Here is an 18,709-nt window from a genome sequence, read left to right on the forward strand (position 1 = left end):
GAGGCCTTAACACTTGGACAATAATTGGAAAAATGAAATGCCTTTTATGGTGTCTGACGAAGTTGACAAATCCAGTTAGTTGCGTTTTATAGAAAACAAATAAATGAGGTTGTTGTTCCTTTACATGGTGTGATAGTCGATACAGTGCATTCGGAAGTATTCAGACCCATTTACTTTTCCCACATTTTGTTAACCTTATTCTAAAATGGATTCATCTGTTTTTTCCCCTTCATTGATCTAGACACAATACCCCATAAAGACAAAGCAAAAACTGGTTTAGATATTTTAGCAAATGTATAATTAAAAAAAAATGAAATTCCACATTTACATAAATATTCAGACTCTTAACTCTACTTTGTTGAAGCACCTTCGGCAGCGATTACAGCCTCAAGTCTTCTTGGGTATGATGCTATAAAGCTTGGCACACCTGTATTTGGGGAGCTTCTCCAATTCTTCTCTGCAGATCCTCTCAAGCCCTGTCAGGTTGGATGGGGAGTGTCGCTGCACAGCTATTTTCAAGTCTCTCCAGAGATGTTAGATCAGGTTCATGTCTGGGATCTGGCTGGGCACCTCAAGGACATACAGAAACTTATCGCGAAGCCTCCCCTAGGCTGTCTTGGCTGTGTGTTTAGAGTCGTTGTCCTGTTGGAAGGTGAACCTTTGCCCCAGTCGGAGTTCCTGAGCGCTTTGGAGCAGGTTTTCATCAAGGATCTCTCTGTGCTTTGCTCCGTTCATCTTTCCCTCAGTCCTGACTAGTCTCACCATACTTCACCATAGGGATAGTGACAGGTTTCCTCCAGACATGACGCTTGGCATTCAGTCCAGAGTTCAATCTTGGTTTCATCAGACCAGCGAATCTTGTTTCTCATGGTCTGAGTCTTTAGGTGCCTTTTGGCAACACCAAGCGGGCTGTAATGTGCCTTTTACTGAGGAGTGGCTTCCATCTGGCCACTCTACCATAAATGCCTGACTGGTGGAGTGCTGCAGAGATGGTTGTCCTTCTGGATGGTTCTCCCATCTCCACAGAGGAACTCAGGAGCATTGTCATCATGACCATTGGGTTCTTGGTCACCTCCCTAACCAAGGCCCTTCTCCCCAGATTACTCAGTTTGGCCAGGCAGCCAGCTCTAGGAAGAGACTTGTGGGTTCCAAACTTCTTCCATTTAAGAATGATGGAGGCCACTGTGTTCTTGGGGACCTTCAATGCTGCAGAAATGTTTTGGTATCCTTCATCAGATCTGTGCTTCGACACAATCCTGTCTCGGCGCTCTATGGACAATTCCTTCGAACTCGTGGCTTGGTTTTTTCTCTGCCATGCACTGTCAACTATGGGACCTTATATAGACAGGTGTATGCCTTTCCAAATCATGTCTAATCAATTGAATTTACCACAGGTGTACTCCAATCAACTTGTAGAAACATCTCAAGGATGATCAATGGAAACAGAATGCACCTGAGCTCAATTTTGAGTCTCATAGAAAAGGGGCTGAATACTTATGTAAATAAGGTATTTCTGTTTTTCATCCGTTTGCAAACATTTCTAAAAACCTGTTTTCACTTTGTCATTATGAGGTACTGTGTGTAGATTGATGAGGAAATAAATGCATGTAATCCATTTTATAATAAGGCTGTAACGTAACAAAATGTGGAAAAAGTCAAGGGGTCTGAATACTTTCTGTATGCACTATACCTTGGTCTATCAAAATACACAGAAAATGATTCATATTAAGACATATTTGTCCCGGCTTTCAGGAATCCCGAAACCCTATAACAGCAACATTTTCTCTCAGCCTCATTGCAAAATGTCAGAGCCCTCGCACGGACCTTGCAAGGGGCCCCGCGAAACTGCGCTATGCCACTGGAGTGTGACTAGAAATGCACTGTGGGGATTACAGTAATATGAATGACATTACGGAGAGATGCTGCTTATGAACCTGAACGTCTTCTGGCTGAATAAACATGTTTTGAGACTACTTGAGTGTGTGCGTGCAAAGACGAGAGCCAGACACAGGTTACTTTTTCCAACACATAAAAGGAAATATATGTGAAAAAAAACTGTTCATACTGAAGAACTTTATCATTGTAGACTATTTTACACTGGGGCAATCATATCATCAGTCATATTTCATATACACGGTTATTCAGATGCACAAACTACCTCCTATTTCGTTGCAAAGACTTCACCTTGCAAAACGTAGTGTAAATAGCCTTTCCATATAGTTATACAGTTGCAGAATACAAATCAGCATTCATCTTTCATTGATTAAACTTCATTGAAATACTCTCAGACAACACATTTCTGAAATGGCAAATCAGCAATCAGTTGTAATTTTATCCCCTCCCCTCTTGATTATCTTATACAACAAATCACAGACAATTTTGGTGGAACTTTATATCTACATGTGATAAAGCATTTAATGGATTAGTAAATAGTTTATTCATCATTAATCCATTCATAAGCTGTTTAATATAGGTCCTTATGAACTCTTTAATAATAATTTGTCTTTTTGCGTGGCCTCATCTAATGTGTGGGCTATTTGTACTTTATAAATACTTTGTTTTGAGTGCAGTATAATTTCTCACAAGAAGAGAAATTGGTAGAGACATTCCAGCAGTATCTGATGCTTCTTAAGGTCTCAAAATAGCCTAGAACATATCAATGGTAAAATAATAGGCATAAAACAAAGGGATGTTAAAATAACTATATTGAACATTATTCACAAGAACTGTTGTCACACAACCGTTGCAAGGACTTGAGGAAGAGTTGTATTGTGAATATTTTGCTATTGTTGTTAAGCTTGCGAATGCAAACCAAGTTTATTTTTGCCAAGGTGGAGACTTTGCAAACCGGTACTCCCAATTTCTAATACATATAAACCCAGTATTTATTCACACAGCTGACGAAATTACGCAATATTTAATACATGGATGGATAAATAGATGGAATAAAATGTTCAATATATTTTATCTCTATTGTGTGCTTATTGTTTAACCATTGATATGTTATAGGGGCCGTTTTAAGGCCTTGAGGAGCATCAGATACTGCTGGAATGTCTCTACCAATGGCATGTCCATCTTCTTGTGAGAAATTATACTGCACTCAAAACATTAAAGTATTTACAAAGTATCAGTGGCCCACACTTTAGATGAGGCCACGCAAAAAGAGTTACTAATAATTAGTAAATGGTTTATAAGGTCCTATTTTAAAAACAACCTATGATCTTATGAATCATTAAATAAGTTGTGTATGAATAACTAGGTTACTTACATGTATTCATTTGTGAATCATTACTCCCACCACGTCTACTATTTACTAATTCATTAAATGCTTTATTAGGTGGAGTAATTATAAAGTTCTACCACACATTTGCTTTTACAAACACATCGATACCATGGTCGATTTGGAAAAAAATCTGGTTTTAGAAATGTCATCTGAAATGCCAAGGTATGTGCATAGGTGTCAAGGTTCTTTTTGTTGGTTATTTCCTGTTCCCCTTGCTTCCTTCCTTGGTCAAGTGGAGTCTTCCAGATGTGTGGAATGTTGGTTTTCAGTTGGGAGGATGTTACTGGGGGAACACGGACAGACAGCATGGAAGCTTGCGAATGTCCAACATGCATGGGACCTCATTGAAATGTCTAAAACATTTATGGATTCATTTAGAAGAGACAGTACCCCGTCTGAGTGTGTGAATGAAGGGGAGAAGGTGGGTGGCTAGGGTTTTTATATATATATTTTTTAAGGCAAGTCAGTTAAGAACAAATTCTTATTTACAATGACAGCCTAACCCGGACGATGCTGGGCCAAATGTGGGCCACCCTATGGGACTCCCAATCACGGTCAGTTGTGATACAGCCTGAAATCGAACCAGGGTCTGTAGTGACGCCTCTAGCACTGAGATGCAGTAGCTTGCGCCACTCGGGTGTAATAACATGTACAGTCAAAATGAACCAAGATGAAACTGAACTACATGAACAATAAGAGAGTGACAGAGAAAGATTATGTGAATGAAGTAGACGATAATGGCTAATAATGGAGAGGAGTCAATGAGCAGATAAATAAAAGAAGTTGAGGATGAGATCCAGATAAAGGGAGGCTGTGGTGTTTTTCCTTCAGTCTGTCCAGAGAGAGGAAGAGAATACCCACAAACAGCAATTGTAGATTAGGGGAAGAACTACAGAGGGACAGCTAAGAACTACAACATCCATGATGGATGGGCTGATGGGGGCACAGACAGTCACATGATGTAGAAGGCTGCAGTGCACTACTGGGGAGGAGATACAGTACTGTCTCTTTAAAACAAACATCTGCAAAAATGTTGCCTCCTAGATAATACAGACATGACAATACTTATTTGTTTATACAACACTACGGCTAGGTAGTCTGTAAGGGCAGAGTTTCATTGGCTGCTGAAGATCATGTGCAGTACACAGAGGTTTCTGATTGGTTGAGGTGCTTTTCTTTTCCGAAGGAATGATGGGAGTTATCGCAGAGATGCATCCCCAGTGAGAAAGGAAGGAGGGAGGAGAGAAAGAGAGGAGTCATTGGAGGGGAGAGGGGGGGGTGGTGTCTATACAGGTACAGTGTACCCAGAAAGACACAGAGGGGAGGAGAGAAGGTGCTCCTTCCTATCCTCAGTAGACCCAGGACACAGGGATCCACTGTGCAGTGGTACAGACCAGGTCTATAGCCTCCTCTAGGTGTCTGATGGTCTCGTCTATCTCGTTGTTGATTATGGTCTGGTCAAAGTAATGGGCATAGGTCTTCTGAAGAATCTCTGACTCCTTCTGAAGACGCTGCAATGACTCATCCTACAGAGAGAGAGAAGGGGGGGGGGGGGGGTGAGAGAGACTTAATGAGAGAGACAGATGTCTTACCAATAAAGCACCATTAAATTAAACTGACAGAACAAGGGAGGGTATAGAGTGGATGGGTAGGGATTCAGGACAGTTCTTTGCTTGGCCTGGTGTTAAAGAAGGAATAGTAACCCTCACTCAGAGAAAGGAGTGAGCTGGTTTACTGAGGCAATATACTGTACAACACAATAGAGCACTACTGACTATGGCCAGCGTTTTCTCTACTCATACTTACTGGCAGCTTCCTGCACCACCTGGGGAGCTGAGAGCCACGCAACGGAACGCAAGAGAAACGGAACAACTGAATCTCACACACAGCATGCAAAATCAATGAATGAAGAAAGTGATGAGAGAAGAAAATGGAGGAGTGCAGAAAAAAAGCAGTGGCTAGAGCTGCAGATCGTTCCAATATTACAACAAAAAGATTGACAATCTGTGTGTGTGTACGTCTTACCTCGTTGATGCCAGGGGTGATGGTTGGCGCGGCGATGAAAACAACGTAGGGAGCAAACTCTGCTGTCCGCAGGACCTTCAAGGCCTAATGGAGAACAGGTTCCAGGTCAGCTGGCCTGTGTGTTTGTGACTGTGTATTATGCCTGAGAAGACCCTCTTTGTGTTCACAAGCACAAGAGGAAAATACACCCTCCCACCCACCTGTGGCTCTACGTCCAGTATGGAGATGAGTCCCTGCTCGTGGATCTGGCGAATGGTCTCTAGCCTCGTGCCGTACATGGCGTCCTCGTGACTACCGTACTCCAGGTAGTCATTGTTACTGATGTCCTGCATCATCTGGTCATGTGACACAAAGTAGTAGTTCTTCCCGTTCTCCTCGTCCTTCTTAGGAAGTCTGGTCGTATCTGAGGAGGGAAGAAGGGAGAGATGAAAGGGGGTAGGGGGGGTTGAGTAAGAACGATAATCACAATGGATGGTCGAAGTGAGTCAGTGACTGTGTCGTCCGTGAAACTGGGTAGGCAAATCTGTGTGTGTGTGTGTCTTACGTGGGATGGGGTAGGCAAATCTGTCCGGGTGTTTTGTGATGAGTGTGTTCTTGATGTGTCTTCTGCCCACTCCATGGGCACCTTTGGAAGAGAGAGCAGTCAGAACGCAATACGAGCACACTACCTAATACCGCCAATACGTCACAACCCTCTATAGTATGCTAGTATGGATACTTGTACTTACCTAACAAGACTAGTGTTTTCCTCTTAAACGCAGGCAGTTTCACAACCTCTTCATACGTGACGAGATCTAGTTGGTCGAATACTGGAAAAAGAGGACGGAGGAAAGAGAGGGATAGTGAGATACTGTGAAGGAGAGGCGCAGACAGACTTCCATAGTAGTCACTTACACTGGGAGAACACAGGACCCTAACAGTGAGGTGGCGCTATGGGACAGAGAGAATGTCTGTGACAGTTAGTTAATGGAGGAAAATGATAGCCTGGGTACTGTTTCAACAACACTATATCAACATCTGGGAATGACAAGGACAAGGTGGCTAAAAGAGGAACAGACTAGCACCCAGGCTAGCCATGAGATGAAGGAGTAGACATTGTCTCTGACAGTTGGGAGATAATGAACTATGATGTTACAAGGATAGATAGAGTCTGAACCTCTCCTCGGAGTCGTATAAGTTCAATGGCGTGTATGTCCTTAAACCTGACACCATAATCGAATGAGATTTGGGATAAGACTGTTTACATTTGGCAAACAGGGAGGGAGAATATTCTCAATGTTTTGCTTCTACTCTGAGGCTACACAGACTTTGTAGCTGTTAGGGTAAAACTGCAGAGCTGGTGAACGACCATTATGTTGAAGTGAATAACTCAGTGATACGACAATGTATGTGTGTGTTAAGTTTTTACATTTTTGGAAATAAACAATGGGATAGATGGATGGACAGATGGAAGGGGGTGAGCTGAATAAGATGGAGGAGAGAACAAAGCACAGTAGGACACAGTACTGGACACTCTTGGGAGTCTGTACAGCATTAGCATGTGTCCTTAACCTACCTACAGTGGAGAGTACTGCACACAGGGTACTGCTAATGTCACCTCTACGGTGACATGAACCTAACAGCTGTGTGTGTGTGTGTGACATGGGAAATACAACACCAGGTGTACCATGTATTCTCTCTGGAATAGAATGGTCTCTCCTGCTTTCTCTCCACTCCCTTTTCTCTTATACCTATAACCTTGTGCGCCATGTGTCACATTCCGAGAAAGATATTCAGGGGTATCAAATGGGGACTCTTCCCTGGGGCAAACGTACCATTTTAAAATACAATTGACTAGATCTGAAACACACAACACCAAAGTAAACAAAATATATGGGTGAGGAAGAAAACCAACAAAAAAAGCGATCTATGCTCTTTTTGTGCTGGAGCTCTGTTGCTCTGAGCGAGAAAACAGAAACAAAACGGAAACGTTGGGACTGACACCTGGTGAACTAAAGGGTTAATAACAACGCAAATGGGAAAAGAGAAACAGAGTGAAAGAGAATCAGACCAAACCAAAGGAGGCGTTAGCTAGCCAGATACCGTCACTGGTTGTTACTTACATGCAGAGAGGCCATTTTGAGGGGGACAGCATGAGAGATGGACAGGGTCATAACATGGTTCAGTTACACAACAATACAGTAGTTACTACACATACAGCAATACAACACTACAACACTGCAGCAGCAAAGCGCTGGCGCACGGACTACTTTAAATTAGTCACCCAACAGAGTAGGATGAAGTTGCTCATAGACGATGATCTAGGGTCAGTATTGTATTTCTCCCCTTAATGGTTAAGGTTCAGATTTGGGCAGGGCATATTGACCTGAGGTCTGTGTCTAAAGGGCAACTTCTACCCAGAGCACCACACTCTGGCCTCTTGAGGGAAAGTAGGAAAGATGCATCTTTCAAAAAATTAGAATGGGCCTGGAGTCATAGGCCTTGTACCATGAACATGCTGCTAGCTATCCACCACATCACTTCTCATCCTCACACTACCTGTACCTGAGGAGAATGACACGACATTCAAAATCAGACTATAGTTCATGCAAAACAAACTATATGAGAGACTCTCGATTTGAATGCTTAGAGAGCAAGCACAAAATGTAAAGCAAAATTATAGCATGCTTTGCTGTTCCTCGGAGAAGCAACATGAACAGTCACAGTTGGTTCTATACACATACAGCTTGCATGCATTTCTAGTATCATGCACTTGTAAGTTACAGATGCACAAAGATCATGCCCTCAAAACAGGCTAACCTCTCACCATTACCGGGAGTTTAGAATCTTTTTGGGGAGGAGGGAGTGGATATTTTCTCTTTCTCACTCATTATTCACCATTCATTCATTAAATTATGGTAGCATCCACATGAATGTAAAAGGGTTCAGAAACATATTCTATTCTTATTTACAACAAAAGTGCCTACAAAATGACAAAACATGATTTACCATTCATTTCTATTGGGCACAACATAATCCGAAACATAACCAAAACAAACAGCAAATGAATCTAACAAGTGTGTAGTCACAAGCTTGATGTAGTGTACTAGGAATACGGAACCGAATATTAAAAGGTTTAGCTTCACTGTCCAAATAAATACGTAGGGAAGTTAGTCAAGAGAAGTGGGTTTTATCTAGATCTGGACCTGACACGCTCATCCAGGTTCCCAGCTACATTCATCTGTGTAAGCCTGAGTTGAGTGCCCAGGCTTCACCATCATTTGAAACCGAGTTAAAGGGCAAAGATTGAGCAGTCATGAAACTTAATGTGGGGCAGGCAGGTCAGGGCTGTGTCTATCTGCAACAGACAGTTCATACTGCCAAATACGCCAGTGGCCTGATACTCCTTCCTCTCTCTCTCTCCTCCCCCCCTCTCTCTCTCTCTCCTCCCCCTCTCTCTCTCCCCCCCCCCCCCCCCATCTCATTCCAGCTCTATAGCTCGGCTCCTATCTTCCCCAGTACCTCCCCTAACCCTCTCTTTCCTTCTCCCAACCCCTCTTATCTCTGCAAGTCCTCTCCATGGCCCCTTCCCTTCCACCCTCCCTCCCCCTCTTACTGGTTACTGGTGTCACTTGAGCCGCTGCAGTCCTAACACAGACACACATGGCAGTGTCAGTTTCTCCTGCACTTTGGCCTTGGCCTGGTCTGTTGAGACAGCCACCTTGCGATCACGGACACCCGAGATCCACAGACACAATGTTTGCTGCCCTCTACATCTCGCACACTGTGTTCAACTATCCATAGGAAACAAGAGGCTTTGGTGGAGACACAAAGTAGGTTTGAGGCATTCAATGTGGGCTACTGTCTTTAATGTGGGGAGTGTCTAAGGCACTTTGGAACACACTCAATCACAAACCCTCTCGCACACAACCACACATGTATATTCACATGCGAACAAGACATTAATGTGCATGCACGCCACAGGAGGCTGCTGAGGGGAGGACGGCTCATAATAATGGCCGGGATGGGAAAAATCAAATGGCATCAAACACATGGAAACCATATTAAGGTGCCACCAACCTCCTGTGATGCACACTCACGTGCAGCACACACACTTGTACTGTACATGCCAACTTGATAACTGCACACTCACCCTCATATTTAAGCTTGCCCTTGTGCCCTAGCACCAGGTCTCATTGCTATGACTATGTCACTGGAGCCAGCAGAGGTTACACGGTTCTGTTACCTGAATTCCCTGCTCTCCCTGCCCCCAGATTCCCTCCCTCTCCCTCAGACCCGCATGCCACCTTCTCACACACGTGAGACTCTCACAATTCATGCAGTAACAGCTGAGGAACATTTTGAATGGATGTGAGTGAGTATGTACCTTCTTTGTGCTTGGTCAGGTACTTGTGAGAGAGAGAGTGTGTGTGTGTACCTGCGTTGTGCTTGGCCAGGTACTTGTCTTTGTACTGCTTCTTCTTCTTGCCAAACCAGGTACAGCTGGCCTGCTGCTCCTGCTTAGTCTTCTCCATGGCTATACACGCCACACGCCTGTAAACACCGCGGGAAATACACCCATTAAAACTCAATCTGCTCAAACATTCAAGGTTTTCTTTGGGTTCTTCGAGGGTGCATTCTGGGAGCATAGATCAGGTTCTCTCTAAATATGGGTTCTGTGTGTTAAATTACCCTACATCCTAAAAGGCTCTAGCTTGTCAGTTCTGGAGCTTGTTTGTAAGTCTGAATGATTCTCTAGATGGAGATCTGGGTTATATCACGTCGTGTGTCTCCTCACCACTCCTGGAGTTCTGGTGAGGGTATGAGCCCTGCGGTGGCGTTCTTAGTGTTCTCCAGTTTGCCCTGCCACCAGTTGTGGTCGTCTTTACTGATGATCTGGATGATGTCACCGACCCGGAAGGGAATCCCGGCCTCCTTGCATGGGATGAGGTCATCTCTGGAGGGGTCATACTCAAACTGGGCCCTCACATAGATCTGTGACACACAGACAGGGGTAAGAGGTTAAAGTTCACGACGGAATGGGGTAAATTAGCCACTGATGAGGTAGGGGCGAGGGGGAGGTAGAGAAAAAGAGGGAGGTAGAGAGGGCTAGAGAGAGACAGCGAGAGAGAGCAGTTGTGTTGAGATGAGATGGGCATCATTTCCTGTGACGCCCGGTCGCCAGGTTGGAGACCTGGAGACGGAGGAGTGGCGTGTGGCTATATAGACTAATGTGTTGCCAGATTGGAGACCTTTCCTTATGGGTAGTTCTACCTCACAGGCGACAAAATATATAAATAGCTGAGTGCTATAAATGAGCCTCTCTCTCCGGTTGCCAGGTTGGACACCTGTCCCTATGGGCTGTGGGCAGTAGTGTGCGTATGTCTGTTTGTTTCTCACAGGGGAATAATACAAAACATAAGTTGTGGTATAAATGAGCCTCTCTTTTCTGAGGCAGTATACTGATATACAGGGCCTTCAGAAGGTATTCACACCCCTTGACCTTTTCCACATTTTGTTGTGTTACAGACGGAATTTAAAATGGATTCAATTGAGATTTGGTGTCACTGACCTACCCAATAATGTCAACGTGGAATAATGTTTTTCGAAATCTTTACTAATGAATTAAAAATGAAAAGCTGACATGTCTTGAGTCAATAAGTATTCAACCCCTTTGTTATGGCAAGACAAAATAAGTTCAGGAGTAAACATTTGCTTAACAGGTCACATAATAACTTCCATGGACTCTGTGTGCAATAATAGTATTTAACATGATTTTTGAATGACTACCTCATCTCTGTACTCCACACACATACCTGTAAGGTCCCTCGGTCGAGGAGTGAATTTCAAACAGATTCAACCACAAAGACCAGGGAGGTAAAACATAAATAAAATAAAAAGCAGACATTGATTATCTCTTTGCGCATGGTGCAGTTATTAATAACACTGTGTATGTTGTATCAATACACCCAGTCACTACAAAGATACAGGTGTCCTTCCTAACGCAGTTGCCGGAGAGGAAGGAAACCGTTCAGGGATTTTACCATAAGGCCAATGGTGACTTTAAAACAGTTAGAGTTTAATGGCTGCGATGGGCGAAAACTGAGGATGGATCAACAACATTGTAGTTACTCCACAATACTAAACTTTGACTGACTGAAAAGAAGGAAGACTGTACAGAACTCAAATATACCAAACATGCATCCTGTTTGGAACAAGGCACTAAAGTAATAATGCAATCGCTGCCAAAGGTGCTTCTACACAGTATTGTGAATACTCATGTAAATGAGATATTTATGTATTTAACTTTCAATACATCTGCAAAGATGTCTAAAAACATGTTTTCATTTGTCATTATGGGGTGTTGTGTGTAGATTGGTAAGAAATCTATTTAATCCATTTTGAATTCAGGCTGTAACACAACAAAATGTGGAATAAGGCGTATGAATACTTTCCGAAGGCACTGTAAATGGCACAGGGATCGTTAACACAGGGTTGTCTCTTTCGAATCAGCCATAGGTTACTCTTTAGAATCAGCCATAGGTTACTCTTTAGAATTAGCCATAGGTTACTCTTCAGAATCCGCCATAGGTTACTCTTCAGAATCCGCCATAGGTTACTCTTCAGAATCCGCCATAGGTTACTCTTCAGAATCCGCCATAGGTTACTCTTCAGAATCCGCCATAGGTTACTCTTCAGAATCCGCCATAGGTCTTGTTAAATCACAATCTACATTTTCGGTATCACTGACTGATTTAGCACACCTTTACGACCTGACAACCAGTCTTGTGCTACCATTCTTGTCTGATAAAGTAAGTATGTCTGATAAAATAATGATGAGGCAATATGTTGATTTCATTCATTTTCTCAGAGAATTGTATGATAATGCATTTTGAATACAGTTTGACTAGACTTTTTACAACAATCCAAACACTATGGTTTTTGCATTGTAGTTTTAGTGGTCTTAGTCTAAGTTAGATTGTGCTGTATGGGATGGTGTTTTGGTTACCAACTACTGCTATTACAGTCATCTAAAGGGAATATCTATGGTTTAGCCATAGAGATAAACATTTCCTAAGATGTCTGCTGTTTTTATCTCTATGGTTTAGCACTATGGAGGCTACATTATATCTTACCTTGATGGACATTTTATCCTTGATTGGAGGTCTGGGTACGACCATCTAGGATGTGAAAGCATCACACACATCATGCAGTAAAACGACTACAGAGTGTCTACACACACAGTATGATGGGGAGATGGAGACTTAAGCGTTAACTCTACTTTTGTGATGGTGATGGGAGGGGGATTGACATGGATGATGCCACTTCAGTGTTGGAGGTCAATTCAACCTTCAGTTCATTGCGATGAATTTAAGTTTTCATTTCATGAATAGGCTATTGCTGTCGATGAGAATTGTACAATTCGCAAATAAAAAGTTCAATTCATGAAATGGAATTGACCCCAACCCTGGTTATGACGACAAGACAGGTCCGTTAGAATGCTTTTTTAACACTCATTTCTTCCTGGCTTGATTTGAAAAGATCTGGAATGACTGGATTGGTGAAAGACATGGAAGAGCTTTAACCTATCCAACACTGAGATCAGTGATCTATGTTATGGGTTTTTCAAACATAATGGTCATAATTGATGATTATATTACATGGTGATGGGCAAGATTATAGGAGGCTTGGGGGGGGGGGGGGGGGGGGGGTCAGTATTTGCACCATTTGAAAAATACTATAAAATCAACAATACAAATATTGATCTATATTATGTATGCAAAAAAAGGGACAATTATATTATAAAATTGCTCTGAGAAAGAGATTTGTTTAACAAGTAATACAAAAAAATATTGGCACCCATTTTCAATGAGACTGGAGAACATATTGGCAGGGACCATTCCTCCAATCACAGGTTATTGATCTTGCTGGAAGATCTACTTGCGGCAAAGTTTCAGCCTCCTAGCAGAGACAACCAGGTTTGTGGCTAAGTTCATGATGTCATTGACCTTAACAAGGGCCCCGTGACCAGTGGAGCAAAATAACCCCATAACATCAAATTCTTTTGACGCCAAACCCACTATTGGTGTGCGTGACCAAAGAGCTGTATTTTCATGTAATCTGACCATAGCACCGGTTCCAATCCAAGTGCCAATGCCGTTTAACAAACTCCAGTTTACATTTGTTGGTTGCTCACAATAAAGGCATTTTTTTCTGGCAACCAAAGAGCCTATTGGCATAGAGGTGGCATCTAATTGTAGATTTGGAGACTTGGTGACCCGAAGATGTTACTAAGTTCTCTAATTCTCCAACTATGACCCTTGAACTGTTCTTTGCCTCGCAGACCATATTCCTCACTGTGGAGACAAGATAAACATGCGTCCAATACCAGGCAAGTTTACCCCTGTTCCACTGGTTTTAAACTTCTTAATTGTTGCCATAATAACAGTAAGTGGTATATTTGTTTTATAGCAATTGTTTGTACCCATTGCCTGATTTATGAAAGTCAACAACCATTTGTCTCTCTGTTTTTTTGCCTTTTCCCATGGTGATAGATGAAAAAGGGATTTTACATGCATGTTACCTCATTTTTATACCCCAGTGACACAAGAAGCCATGGAAGGACATTATACAGTTCCATAAACTGAGATTCATTTTAAAAAGTAGAATGTTAACATAGATGTGCGTTTTTATTAATAAGAAACTTGAGGGGTTCCAATAATTTTGACACCTAAATTTTGAGGAAAATAAATTACTTTGAGCAATTGTATTAGTATTTAAATGATATATATATTTTGTAGCGTACGATATAGCTCAGCATTGTATTATTTATGGTCACGGCAAATAGCTATTAAGTGCCACATTTTAATGTTATTTAACAAAGATTTTTGCTAATCTTTATCAAGGGTGACATTAATTATGGACCTGACTGTATATTTGAAGTCTAGTTTCATTGAAATATATCAGCCTTTCCAGACAGAACATTTTCTCTACCACAGGGGAGTTCAACTCAGAGTTATGGGACCAGGTGGAATCTTTCAAAATCTTAATAATAACTCGGCAAAAAGTATCGGATCGAATCAATTTGAATTCAGCCTGTGCTCTTTTTAGGTCACACATGTCTGAGCAGCTGGAGCAGATTCGGAGTCTAATGTGTTTTGGATTGAGGCCAATATCCAGTAGTCTTCGGGTGAGGTCATAGCTTACAGTAGTTCTACATACTTTCCCCTATCCAGTCTAACAGACACTATTCTTTAAAAATATATATTGGGGGATATTTTATTGTTTTACAGACAGTGAATGTAGACAGATACAGAGGGAGACAGAGATAAAGTGCTTAGTCGGGATTCGTACCAATGTCGCCGGGTGTATGGTCCGGAGTCTGGTGGGCTAACCACTAAGCCAGACTCCGACACAGCAGGCACTATCCTGCTCTAAACACATGCAGGAACAGCTTGGAGATCTGGAGCCACAGAATATGAACAACATTGTAAGTGAACGGAGTGAACTCATATGGGTTGATCTGGGCAATTAGTCAATGGAGGGCGGCTGGGGGGCTGGTGAGCATGTGAACTCGCAAGCACACTGCGCGTGTGCACAAATGCTTACTTACGCACATGACACATGCACACACGCGTGACAGACACACACGCGCGCGCGCGCACACACAGAGGTGTAGAAGTTAAATGTTAGGGAAGGGAGGGAGGGGTTGTGAGTTACAGTTCAGTGTGTGTGTGTTTGTTTTACGGGGTAGAGAGCACTGGTATTCACCTGTCGACCCTTGGGTTGGATGGTAGACGGCAGATCCTGTAGAGAAAAGCCCACCAGTGACAGAGAGAGTTTACACCAGAGACAGGCATGTAGACAACCATAACACTGTATACGGAACACAACACACACACACAGACATTCCCTCCACTCCTGTCAAACGTTTTAAAGAGAGAGAGAGAGAGGGTACAGTCAAACAGAGTTGCATTTTAATGAGTGTTCGAGAAGAGCATCGGCAGTCTCTCTCACACTCTCAGAGAGGAAGCAGAAAGCAAGCAAAGCAGCTTCAATATCAAGGTGTACAGCTAGTAGGTAGGTAGGTAAGTTCGTAGTTAGATAGGTAAGAGGTAGGTTCCTAAGTAGGTAGGAAGGTAGGTAGGTAGGTAGGTAAGTAAGAAAGAAGTAGGTAAGAGGTAGGTTCATAAATAGGTAGGTAAGTAAGAAGTAGGTAGGTAGGTAAGTAAGAAGTAGTTAGGTAAGAGGTAGGTAGGCAAGTACGTGAGTGAGTAGGTAGTTAGGTAAGTAGGTCTAGCAGTGGATAAGGTTGGAGGCAGTTGTATAGGAACAGAGTTGTAAAGGACCGGAGCCTTTTCTGTGACTGACTTGAGGATTCCCAGTTCCTCTGCATCCTAAAAGGCTGCCAGCAGAAAGGCACAGCACACAGCAGCATTTTTACAGCACATGGCAGCGTTTTACAGCACACCAATTTGTAAACAGAGATATCGGAAATGTGGTTATAGTCAAAGGTTGGTCTGAACAACCAGCATCATAACTTAATGTGGTATACAACTGAAAAGAAAAATACATAAAATATGGGAGAGGGGTTTCATCAAACTGAAAAAATATATACAGTACAATGATAACAGACAACAGCTGGGGGAGAGAGTGAAAGGTCTGGGTTGGTTGACTTGAGGGAGAAGGGGACAGTTTCGGTGTTTGGTTGGGTGTTTAGGGGTGGGGGTTCTTACCAAGATAGAACTGTTAACACTGGAGTGGCCAGTGCCATTGGCAGGGGATTGCCTGGAGGTGGAGGGGGAGTCTCTCTGTAACAAGACACACAGGTCAGACACACACTCACAAACTTGCGCACACACACGCGTGCGCACGTGCGCGCACAGGGGCTTCATGGGGGGGGGTCCAGATTTAGCAGGTATATTTCTCTACATAGGTCACCTCTTTACCAGTTCAATTGTCACGTTAATGATGTACACTGATTCTTTAAGAACTGTTATGCCTTAGGAGTTTCAAATAAACTAAACATATTTGACACATGCTTCATAAACAACAGGTGTAGTAGACTAAATGATGCATGTCTATGGTGCATGTACTATGTAGGCACCTGAGCTGAACCATGAGGAAGACTCGGCATCAACCAACCCACAATCAGACTTGGGGGATGTAACCTGATACTCAAAGAACAACTTTGAATATCAAAATTGAATGATTTTGGCATTGTAAAACTGATTGCTGTCCTCGTTGTGAAATTATCAAGCCAAACTACCAAGACTATTGCTGATGGTGAACCTGAACTCGACTAATAAAGCCTAATTTCACGCTAGCCATTTTAGTATTTGAATGCTGAAGTTGGAACAGCTCGTTGGTCAGCGTGCGAAGCTGGGCACAGTGAGCAGTTTGACTAGGCTACTGATATTGCCTGATGTTGTTTGGCATGCAAAAGGACTTGTAGAGCAATGACTGTCAACAAATGCATTTCGACACTGAAGTAGAGAGGACGCATCAGTTGTCACAAAAGATGTGTTTTCGGAAGGTAAAAATAATGTCATATTTGTGCACCGACAATTCATAACGTTTGAATAGATTTTCTGACCGATGCATGCTCCAATTGGATCGGTCTGGCGTCCACGGACTGTGCACATATGAAGTGGCTATGTTGAGCATAAAAGTGATCATTTGAAACAGGTCCTATATGCTAGATTTCGTTTTTTTTAGCAAATGATACAAACCTTAGAACGTCTTAGAAAATCAAAACATATACAGTGCATTGGGAAAGTATTCAGACCCCTTCCCCTTTTCCACATTTTGTCACGCTACAGCCTTATTCTAAAATGGATTAAATCGATTAATTTTATTTTCTAAAAACCTGTTTTTGGTTTGTCATTATGGGGTATTGTGTTTAGATTAATGAGGGAAAAAACCTATTGAATCAATTTTAGAATAAGGCTGTAACGTAACAAAACGTGGATAAAGTCAAGGGGTCTGAATACTTTCTGAAGGCTCTGTATAAATATAATACTTGTTTCACTCCACGCATCAACCACTGTTTGAGGAGCATGCGCTCGCTGTCTGACAGGTGATATTCCGCCCAAACTCTGTGTGCCATGGGCTCTCCAACCTTGTTCCTTCAGCTACCCGAGTGGGCTCCCGAGTGGGCTCCCGAGTGGCCCAGAAATCACTACAGACCCAGATTCGATTCCAGGCTGTATCACAATCGGCAGTGATTGGGAGTCCCATACGGCGGCGCACAATTGGCTCTGCGTCGTCCGGGTTTGGGCTTAACCAAGGTAGGCCGTAATTGTAAATAATAATTTGTTATTAACTGACTTGCCTAGTTAAATAAAGGTTAAATTAAAAAAATATATTTGGGAAACCAAGTGAAATCTGTGCGGTAACATCAATAGTAACATGTAACAACGAAACATATTTCACTAAACTGTTGACAGCCCCTCTGCACGCTCCAGAAAGGAGTAAAGGAGAGAGAGGAGATGGAAACGCATGGTGGTGATAGTCTGTATAGCTGAATGTAATGTGTCTCACTTAATTCTGAAAATACAAAAAAAATGTCCTATTACTAGGCTATTCAAAATCAAATACAAATGTACTATAATTGTAGGATAACTGTAAGCCGCCCTGCACAATCAATGAACCAACAGCATCGCCTAGGGCTATACGTTCTCTCCCAGACTCATGGATAGACATTTTGTAGCATAGCATATTCATGTTATTTGATTTAACTAGGCAAGTCGGTTAAGAACAAATTCTTATTTACAATGACGACCTACCCCGGAGGACGCTGGGCCAATTGGGCACCGCCCTTTGGGACTCCCAATCACGGCCGGATGTGATACAGCATAAGATAACCAGTCCATCCAGTATGAATAATTATACAACCCCACACTCAACCAACGATTACTAAAATGTGTTTCATTTTTAAGTATAGGCTAGACCAATTATGTACCACATCTTAAATACATTTTGTTTTACGGAGGATCCATGCCTAATATGCGGTAGTATGCTCTGTATTGTATAACAGCAAAATCACAATTTTAAATCTGTTTTTTTTGTTTGGGTTTTTTTGGGCTTGGGCTCATAAGCGATTTGAATGAGTCATCATCATCCCCTTAGAAAGCTCTGTCCATTTCGTTGTGTTAGGCTTTGAAACAACATCCACAACCACTATGTTTTACACTGTTTCAACCTGCTGTTGAAGTTCTTTCTTAAATTTGATCATCACAGTGAGGTGAGTTTTAAAAGTATGATATGCCTACTGTTTTGATAAGTGTTTGATGTGATTTTCAATGGCATTTGTATTGATGTCAGAGTGGTTCGAGGAAGAATAGAGCCCTGAGTAGCAGGCCATTAGGAGCTGATGGTAGTTAGCTAGTTACAAAGGTATGTCCAGAGGATATAAAAGGA

At 42.4% G+C, this 18,709-nt stretch overlaps 1 protein-coding gene across 19 annotated transcripts in view; it reads right to left on the minus strand.

Moving 5' to 3' along the window:
- Positions 1 to 2,012: 2,012 nt before the first annotated feature.
- Positions 2,013 to 18,709, minus strand: part of LOC110501351 (peripheral plasma membrane protein CASK) — a 206,929-nt gene continuing 190,232 nt past the window's right edge. For 9 of the 19 annotated variants that reach the window (XM_036958677.1, XM_036958670.1, XM_036958675.1 and 6 more), the window contains 10 exons: positions 16,024 to 16,098; positions 15,059 to 15,094; positions 12,424 to 12,468; positions 10,086 to 10,282; positions 9,726 to 9,841; positions 6,037 to 6,117; positions 5,853 to 5,933; positions 5,509 to 5,711; positions 5,309 to 5,392; positions 2,013 to 4,809 (listed from right to left, as the gene is read on the minus strand). In XM_036958677.1, the coding sequence (XP_036814572.1) occupies positions 4,633 to 4,809; positions 5,309 to 5,392; positions 5,509 to 5,711; positions 5,853 to 5,933; positions 6,037 to 6,117; positions 9,726 to 9,841; positions 10,086 to 10,282; positions 12,424 to 12,468; positions 15,059 to 15,094; positions 16,024 to 16,098 (1,095 nt within the window). In that variant the 3' untranslated portion in view covers positions 2,013 to 4,632. The remainder of the gene's footprint in view (positions 4,810 to 5,308; positions 5,393 to 5,508; positions 5,712 to 5,852; positions 5,934 to 6,036; positions 6,118 to 9,725; positions 9,842 to 10,085; positions 10,283 to 12,423; positions 12,469 to 15,058; positions 15,095 to 16,023; positions 16,099 to 18,709) is intronic. The other 10 variants (XM_036958674.1, XM_036958681.1, XM_036958683.1 and 7 more) reach the window with 6 other exon arrangements.

Source organism: Oncorhynchus mykiss, chromosome 22, assembly GCF_013265735.2.
Source record: "Oncorhynchus mykiss isolate Arlee chromosome 22, USDA_OmykA_1.1, whole genome shotgun sequence".
Taxonomy (NCBI): Eukaryota; Metazoa; Chordata; class Actinopteri; order Salmoniformes; family Salmonidae; genus Oncorhynchus; species Oncorhynchus mykiss.